Below are 9,450 nucleotides of genomic sequence, written 5' to 3'. Positions count from 1 at the left end.
AAGTTATCGGTTATGCAATACTTATATTATCATGTTATTTACAGAAAAATTATCGGGGTATATTTGAAAAAAAACTGCGTCAACTGTTAACGTGGTGTTTTGGATGTAAGTTATCAGGTCTGTATTGCTTTAAAAACCATGCTATTTAAAAATTACTGGGTATATTTAAACAACTTTTTTCCAGATCAAAAAGTTATCGCAGTGTTCTGGATGTAAATTATCATGCTTACCATATATATATATATATATATATATATATATATATATATATATTGTCATGCTATTTAGGTAGAAATTACCGTAGGGCATAATTGCAATAACTTGTTTTTCAAGTCAAAAAGTCTTCATAAGTAAGCATACGATGCTTAAAAAAAATTAACTCGTTGTGTTTTGTAGGTGCATTTGTAAAAATGAAAGTAATATGATAACAATCTTGCCTATTTTCTGGCCCAATCCGACAGCATGGTCAATCTCAGCTCGGTATGCCTGCACACATATAGGACTCGACGCGTCTCCTCCATCGTCCTAAACTTTCACCCAAGTCTCTGCAACTTCACGGGCCTGAACATCTTCTCATCTCCTACCTGAACGAACCTGCCAACTTATCGTCATCATCGTCAAAATCCAGAGAGTTTACACCCGGTTCGCACTGTGCACACATCAATGTACGTACAGATTAAGTGATGGCTTCTTGTTGGATGTTCCCATTGAGCTTGCACACCACTCAGAGTATTATCCAGCTAAAACTACCACACGCTCCAATTCCTGAAGAAATACAAAACAATAAGTAAGAATGTGGAGAAGCATGAGAACCCTGGACAACACCTGTAAAAGCACACCAGCTCGAGGCGAGCCCCAAGGATCCCATCAAACATGGCGCCAGACGACGAGGCCGGCTGGGCGCCACCGCCAGCGTCCTCGGCGCCCGCCTCGGCCCTCACGGCGTACTCCTCCAGAACGTTGGCGCCTCGTGGAGCAGGAGCTCGTGGGGCAGCGGGGGAGGCGGAGATCCGGCGGCACAGCTGTAGATCCGGTACGGGAGGCGGTCGGAGGTGCACGTCGACGGCAGCCGGTGGCATGCATAGCCGGCGGAAACGGCCGTCGAGAACGGACGCACCTGCGATGTGGGATGAGGAAGGAGAGGAGGGATCCAATCAACACTGAGAAAAAACAGAGGACGAGCGTTACGATTCGATCGGGATCGAAGGGCCAAGGAGTCAGTTTTGACAAAAAGATGTGGCGTGCCACATACATATTTCATTTTTTAAATGCTTGATTAATATTTCTATATACATGATCAACTTTTGTCATCAGTTTTTAAAACATGGTCAACATTTTTACTGTACACATTTAATATATTTTTAAATATTTGATTAATATTTTTCAAATATATGTTCAATATTTTTCAAATGCTTAATTAACATTTTTATATACATGATCAATTTTTTCATCATTTTTTAATACATGATCAACATTTGTTTTATACACATTTAACATTTTTCAAATACTTATTCAACAATTTTTTAAATGCCTTGATTTACATTTTTTAATATATGATAAAAATGATACACTTTGTTTTTTGTATACGTGATAAATATTTTCTCTATACGCCCTTAACATTTTTCAAATACTTGATCAACATTTTTCAAATGTTTTTATAGACTTTTTTGTAATATTTATATTCAGGATATATATGTATACAGAAAAATAAAAAAAATAAAGCAAAAACGGAAGAAAGAAAATGTAAAAAAAAACACAGTTGTGGCATCCCGTGCATATGGGCCGGCCATCTCTGACTGCCCCTTCAGCGAGGGTTCCTTTGGTCTCGGCTGGCAGCAAGACATCGGGGCACTTGAATTGGAGATTTAATCTAGTTCGTTGGCACATTTTTAGTCCCACCTCGCCTAGCCACGTACAAGGAGGTGGATAGCTAGTCTATATAGAGCGCGGCCCAAAAAAAGCTAGCCACAAAACTAATTTGGTGACACATTTCGCAAATACAGTATAAACCGATTACCAAACCGAAAAGGGTCAACTGAATTTTCGGTTTCCTGTTTTGAGGTGTCTTTCTCGGTTTGCATCTTTGCTTACTGAATTTACAAAATAACAGAATGGTAAGAATGAATTTTTGGTTTATACCCCCTCCCTCCAACATATATATTCTTTTGCCCTCAACATTGATCACATCAAGACACGATGAACACACGTGCATAAAAAACTGATAGCCAAAGGCGCATATCGTGCCCTTATTTTTTCTCTCTTTATTGCTTTTCTTTTTTCTCTTTATTGCTTTTCTTTCTCATTGAAAAAACTCACCTTCACTGGTTTACCGCCGCCATATAGTTGAACTTGATTCTCTCGTCGAGACACATAGACAACGCCTCCTCACAGAGACGAACACTTGGACAAGACGACGCTGACACGACGACAATCGACCGACCGTGCTAACCCGCACGACTCCTTGACTCTAACTCCCGCGAACGACGATCTTGATGACTTTCCGGCACTGCACCTCGGCACCACCGCTCCCATCAACAATAATCTTCCACCGTCTTGCCAACGGCAGCCCGCCGTCTCCCTCCTCGCTCCGCCGAACGACGATCGCCCGATCCTCCTCGTCGCTGCATCACCTAGCGACTATATCGCCTACCTCGAGGCGCAAGTACGATCACCACCCCGGGGCAATCGCAACTTCAAATCAACCTTGCTCTGATACCAATGAGGATTTGGCTCTTGTAGACACAAGTTTTGGAGCCTCCTCGGTCTTCTGTTCATGAATGGTTCGAGGGACTTCAAGTACGAACTACTCCGACTTGTCTTCTTTCGTTGCAACTCGGGAGTTCGTAACGATTCTATCTAAACCATTATTGCATCTTCATAGTGTTTCTGGCTGGTCGTAGGACGATTTTTTTTTCTAATACGTTTCCCAACATTGCATACCCAACTGGTGCAAACAACCATCTAGAAGGAAACTCGTACCGGGCGGAAACCGATGCTAGAGGGCTTAACACAATCATTCATGTAACTTGACAACCAAACTGTAAGGGGCTGAGCAACCCCTCCTCTACTGCTCGAGCGCGCCCTCGTATGCGCCTTCTAGCGTACGCATAACGGGGATCGCCACTTTTGTATTTTCTACCCTCCATCAATGCAATGATACGCTTCGTGCGTATTCACGAACAAAATAAGAATTTTTCCAAGAATCTAACATAAAAACTGTTCGCAATTGCCATGCCCCACAGTGAATGGTCGCTATCTACTAGGGTCCCTTTTTAAGCCCTGGACAGTAGAACAATTGTTCTACGGTAATTATCGGTAAAATAATAGTCAAGTGTGCTACAATGGCATAGAGAAAATAGAGGAAAAGAACACAAAGAACTGTCTAGGTTAGAAATCCAAATTAACCAATGCAAGCTCTAGGAACTGCTTATATTTTTCTTTCCATTTTTCTTTACTTATGCCCGGTTTTTGCTGGGTCGGGATGCTTGTCCAGTGATGTAAGAACCCATTATCTCTCTCTCTCTCTCTCTCTCTCTCTCTCTCTCTCTCTCTCTTTTGCGGGGAAGAACCCATTATCTCCATCACTTTCCACAGATGTTGGCATGTTTTGCGTCCCCTTTTCAAGTTTAAAATTTTGGATTGGGGCAAATTTCCAAAATTTCAGGTATCTCGGAAAGTCATGTCAGAACTGTATTCTTTAAAAATCTCCAGTTTATGACTAATTTTCACCAAAATCTGCTTCGTATGTGGTGGCGCCACCATTTTAATCCCTTCTCTAGAGAAACAAATTCAAAAACGGAGGTGGCATTGTGCGATGCATCTGCTGTCATCGTCTAGGGAGTAGTAATAAGCAAAGACTAATCGCCGGGGCCTGCTGTGCCTGGCGCCGTCTCACTCTCACCGACAGTTTTCCTCGTATAAAACTGCCATCCATCAACTCTCTGCGTCCCTTTCAAATGTATGTGGACCTGTATGTAGATGCAACTTGGCGTTCTCCTTGTTGGAGTTTTGGCATTTCCGAGGGATATCCTGTGTTCGTCCTTCGGCAAATACGTGGGCTTTACTTCACTTCATCATCATGTGCCATCAATCTAGAACAAGGATATTCCTCTCATCTTCCAACGAGGGGAACAGAGGAGATGCCAGATGCGTGCTGTGCGTGAGGAATATTGATGTATTATTGTATTATTATTGTAACCTCTTCTTACTAATCGCAACCATTTTGTAATGAAAACCGGCAAAGCCTCGTATAATAGTCTTAGGTTCTTAGTAGTAGGGCAATCTTGAAAACAGATACTGTTAACGACTATTGATGTCGCCTTGTGGCTAGTTCGCGACATTATTACGGCATATTCGTTTCGTCGAAGGAATCATCTTGCGCTTGCGTGGTTCGAGTTTGACAGAAATATTTCTCTAATCACATAAACCCTGCGCGTCGAGCTGTTTTCATTATCACCCCGCCATGAGGTCTTATCATCTTCGCGATGGAGATTTTGGACTTCTGACTGAATGGTGGTTGACTCGTGTGATCTCAAGATTCTGAAAACAGCATGGCCGTTTGAGCAGATCATGTCACACCAGCTATCAACGTCCAACGTTTTTGCCCTGGCCTCTTGGCCCATCAGGAGCCACGAGGCTACAACTGAATGAATGATTTGCTCGCTCGCTGTTGATTTGTTGAGCAATGCAGCTTCTTCATGCTAAAAAATTACTCATTCATGTTTTGTACTAAGGTGTGTTTACATCTCAGTCGACTAAGACTTAACCAAATCTCAATCAAGTGACTAGCTCGGTAATGAAGCAGCATGAAGAACATCAGGGTTCTTCCCACACACACAAGAAAAATAAAAATCAGGGTTCTAACAGCTTGAGCTGATTACCACGGCTGCACCGGATGCGGCTTTTTTCGGTTGAATACTTTCTGGACATGCTTCTTCCTTCTTATGCAGGAATCAATTTGATTTGTCATGCACCACCAGAGGTGGCCGCGCATTCTAAAATGCATGGCCCTTATTTTTTAAACACAGTACAGATGCAAGCGCTCGTACACACGCGCATACACTCATACTATGAACACATACGCACATCCTATCCCTGTGAGCACCTTCGGGAGTTTGAGCCGGCATATTATCTTAAGATTTACGAACAGACTCGGCTTGCTATCTCATTGTTCGAGTTTTAGCATTTTGGAGGAATATTTAGAAATTCGGAATTGCCTTGCAAATTCAGTCCATCTTCCTTTGCACCTACTACCTACCATCGATCCTGGAGCAAGAATATACCTCTCATCTTCCAACATGAGAGGAAGAAAGAATCGATAAAAACAAAGAGAACGGCGCGGACTATGAAACCTGCTCTTACTCGCTGCAACAATTTTATGACAGCAAGCTGCTGAATCTCCAACCAAAACCGTAGGCTGTGCACATTGACAATAAATAGTTTATCTTCGTCGCTTTTGATGCGGTCTTTTGGCCGCTTCGCTACAATATCAAAGGTATATTCGTTCCGGCGAAGGAATCATCTTGCGTAGCTCGAGTCTGACGGAATTGTTTCTCTAAACATATGCCCTCGGTGTCGATTTGCTTGATCCAGTCACATAGCATTATCAGCCTCAGACTAATGGATTAACTCGCGATTGGTCTGAAAATTCTGAAACAGTATAACCGTTGGGGAACGATCAATTTCTGTTGGACGTTTTGCCTTGGCCTCTGGACTCATCAGGAGCCAGGAGCTGAAAGAATTGCTAGTTTGTTTCTTAGAAAATTAGAACCATAATTTTTCTTGGGCATCATGGCAGTTTGAATTAGATTTAATTTTCTACGACGCACTCAACCATATTTAAGCAGAAACTCAACTAGATTTGACGCTCGGTCAGTGTCCCGACAAAGATTTAGGAGCATAATGCACAGGAGTATGAATTTGTATGCTCACATCTTGTTACCATCTTAATTCTTACACCAGCATGTGGTAAAAAGAAAAGGAGACAAAAAAGAAGTTAGAAACTACAGATAGCCAATTACATATCTGTGGGCTGTGGCTGTGGTGGCTGGGGAGACCACCAAGAAGAGGCCGGCGGGGGCCATTGGACGGGGAATGGGGGGCGGCGGCTAGAAGGAGCGGAGCCAGTCCGAGTCCGGCAGGTTGAGCGGCGGCAGCGAGTGGCGGCCGCGCGTGGAGCTGCCGCTGCGCACGTCCTGCATGGCCAGGAGCGCCGACACGGTGTTGCGGAAGATCCTCTGCTCCGCGGCGACCAGGGCCTCGCGGTCCCGCCGCGCCGCCGCCTGCCCCTCGCCGGGCGCCGTGGGGAACACCGCCTCCATCATGGCCTCGCACTCCCTCACCATCAGGGACACCGCCTCCGCCGTGAAGAAGGGCTGCACCAGCACGGTCTCGATCACGGCGAGCCGGATCCCGGCGCCCGTGCGCTTGTCGTACTTCTTGAGGATCTTGGCCAGGCCGATGTAGTTGACGCTGCTGTAGTTGAGCAGCAGCACCATCTCGCCGTGGAAGTTGACGATCTCCCTCCGGATCGCCGCGATCTCCGCCTCGTGCGCCGACGCCGGCACCGCCGGCTTCCTCTCCAGCGCGCTCCTGATCGCCCCCTGCAACTCCTGCTCGCACACACACCACCAAGAACGCACAGACCGTCAGAGAAATTCGCAGGGCAAGCGAAGCCATCGGGTCTGGACAGTGATCAGCGCATATACGTACCCGGTGTGTGATGATGAAGAACTCCTCCTGCTCGATGAAGAAGGCGTTGATCTTCTCGATCTCAACGTCGAGGCGGGCGACGAACTCGGCCGGCGAGACGGCGCCGATGACGGGCTTGAGCTCGTTGTAGCTCAGGAACTCGTCCTTCCACGCCGGGAGGCTCTGCTCGATCTGCCGCTTGAGCCACTTTCCGAATTTCATGGCGTCCAAATCAATCAAGAGATCACCGACTGCCTTCTGCTCGATTGATCCCCAACCGATCGACTGCTGGTGATCAACTAATGACCTCGTCTCCCCGAGGGCAATGCAACAACATGAAGGGGGGCAAGCGGTGGTGTTGATGGATTAATGAGGGGTGAAGCGGCGACGAGTGCTGGTAATATAGGCGCGGCTACCGTACGTACGTGGTTAGTGAGGTAAGCGGTTGGGGAGGAAGAGGACGGGGACGTTCTTGGAATATTTACCGGCATATGCTAAGCGTGGCAAGGGGCGTGAGGCGTGGGGCGGTGTGCGTGAGGCCGCGCTATGGGCACCCGGTGGCTGAGAACCTTCTGTCTGCTCACTAGCTTAAAATTTAATATCACTTTGTACCTCGTTTGTCTCTCAAGAGTTAAATTTTGTACAATCAATTTTTTACCCTAAAAAAACGATTTCATAATACTTTGATTGAATTTGAATTTGATTTTAAAAATTCCAATTCAAATATTTATGTATGGATGTCGCATGAAAATGGAAGATACTATCTCCATGAAATCCCGATGTTTAGAATCTGAACCTTGTATTCGCACAGAGAATTCACTCGAAATCATCTGAAATTTGACCACCATTGTCCGCGTACAAAGAAGCTACTTTGAGCTTATCGGTAGGCCGAACCAGACAAGTAGTAGGTTTCATAACGCGTCAGTATTTAAATTTATACCTTGTGTCCAGACTATAAATTTTCCACAAAGTAGTTTGAAATTTTTACGAGTAGCGTTGTTTAGGTATTGAGGAGCAACTCTGGGCATATTGGCGGATCATTTCGTGCAATTGAGTCCCACAAACTTCGATATTTAACTATTCAACCTCATGTTTACACCATACAATTTTCGTAAAAATTGTTTGAAACTTTGCAGGCTCTATTGAAATACATAGCAACTTTGAGCTTATGGGCGGATCATTTTGTGCAAGTGCGCCTGACATGCTTGTACTGATGATTTTTGTAAAACTTCGGTATTTAGATGTTTAACCTTACAGTTACAGTTACATTATAAAATTTTCACAAAAAATAGTAGGAATTTTTATGGGCACTCTCATGCGCAAACTGGCAAAGGCTTATGCACTAGTTAGGGAAAAACAGAAACTGTTGAAGGCTTATGCACCGTCTAGAAAAACATTGAGCTTAGATTATTTATTTATTTATTGAGTGCCTGGTTGGAAACCCAAGTTAGAGGGGACGAAGTAGGGTGTGGACGTAGCGATTTTGTGTGGCGGGGATGAGAGAGAGGAGCGGTCATTGGTCCTGGGAGGACGGATAGAGAAAGAGTGGTGACTGGAATCCGGATCACACAAGGAGCATATTCCCGCAGGGAAACCGTGGGTGCAGCAGCGACTTTTGTTCCCCAGCAGAACGGGGGCACGGCACTGCTCGAATTGAATTGAATTGTATAGTCGCGTTCGCACGTAAAGGAGGGGCGACGAGAGGGAGATTCCACAGGATCTTCTCTTCTTGTTGGCCTCGGAGTTATGTGGCGGCCTCGCCTCGCCTCGCCTTGATTATTTTCATGTTTTCTCAAGCTCACTCTAGACTAGTCTCCGGTGGGGTGGGTGTGGGTGTTTCCTTCGAAATGAAATCCGACAGTTTCTTAGGTGCTTCAGTGGTGGGCTGCCGGATGATCCTATTCCTTCCGAGAGAGGAACGGGTCCAGAATATTTTATGGCGTTATAAGCTTCGCGTGAGGGGCACTCTCCCCTCACCGAGTGGTATTTTATCCCGTTCAATCCAACATGGATTACAGATGGGGGCTGGATAGTGGCACTGGACGAAAAGTTGGGCCAGTCGATTTTTCCTGGACCGTCCGATCTAGACTCTAAAGCGAAAGATCAGACGGCCTTCTACCACCACCTCCCGCCCGGCGCCCGCCACTGTTCATCGTTTTCCCCAAATGACCCATGGCCGCCCGTGTCAGCCTCGTCGTCGTGATGGGCCACCTCCCCGCCATCCCTCTAAGTAGGTGACCATCAGATTTTTTTTTATATCCAATGAACCTGCATCCCCTCCCCTCCCCTCCCGCACCCCGAACCGTTAACCTTCGAAGTCGCCAGGGCTATGGCTCGTTCCTGGTCAAGGCCTTGCCGATGTCCCCAGGGCGAGCGTACTCGCTATGCTCGCCCCAATGCTGTCGGCGGCGACCTTGATGCTATGTTGCGCCTTCTTCTTTCTTCCCAACACTGATCCAAATTCAATTTTCAGGCAACTTACTTCCAACTAAATTGTTATATATGGGTGTTCAATAGTGGCCCGGTTTTCCACTGATTAATTGGGTAATTCAATTTTTTTCTTAATTAATGGATAGAGCCCTAAGGGCTCCAATTTTCCTTCTTTCTTTTTTGTGGTGATGCTTTGGGGGGAGATATTCAATATTTTTAGTGAGCATGACGAAAACCAAAATGAAAAGAAGAATGGAATTCATGTTGAACTACCAAACCAAAACCAACCAGGAATATTTGCTAGTTGCTACTGCCCACAGAAGAACATAT

General features: G+C 45.5%; 1 protein-coding gene and 1 long non-coding RNA gene across 2 annotated transcripts; both read right to left on the bottom strand.

The window, feature by feature from the left end:
- Positions 1–285: 285 nt before the first annotated feature.
- On the bottom strand, positions 286–1,194 carry LOC125541260. The gene is made up of 3 exons (XR_007297474.1): positions 840–1,194; positions 674–765; positions 286–594 (listed from the first exon to the last, which is right to left on the bottom strand). It is a non-coding gene; the product is annotated as an uncharacterized LOC125541260 (long non-coding RNA).
- A 4,720-nt stretch (positions 1,195–5,914) lies between these two features.
- On the bottom strand, positions 5,915–7,390 carry LOC125536313 (SPX domain-containing protein 6-like). The gene is made up of 2 exons (XM_048699507.1): positions 6,712–7,390; positions 5,915–6,611 (listed from the first exon to the last, which is right to left on the bottom strand). The coding sequence occupies exons 1-2, from the start codon at positions 6,910–6,912 to the stop codon at positions 6,108–6,110; spliced, it is 705 nt and encodes a 234-aa protein (XP_048555464.1). The 5' UTR covers positions 6,913–7,390; the 3' UTR covers positions 5,915–6,107.
- Positions 7,391–9,450: the final 2,060 nt, after the last annotated feature.

This window comes from Triticum urartu, chromosome 2, assembly GCF_003073215.2.
Source record: "Triticum urartu cultivar G1812 chromosome 2, Tu2.1, whole genome shotgun sequence".
In the NCBI taxonomy this organism is placed as follows: Eukaryota; Viridiplantae; Streptophyta; class Magnoliopsida; order Poales; family Poaceae; genus Triticum; species Triticum urartu.
This window is presented reverse-complemented; position numbering and strand designations above follow the sequence as displayed.

Bases quoted from the DNA above. Each gene is read 5' to 3' on its own strand.
- LOC125536313 (XM_048699507.1), bottom strand. From the start codon at position 6,912: ATGAAATTCGGAAAGTGGCTCAAGCGGCAGATCGAGCAGAGCCTCCCG. The intron at 6,612-6,711 runs GTACGTATATGC...GTGTGCGAGCAG, and splicing joins TCTTCATCATCACACACCGG to GAGTTGCAGGGGGCGATCAG.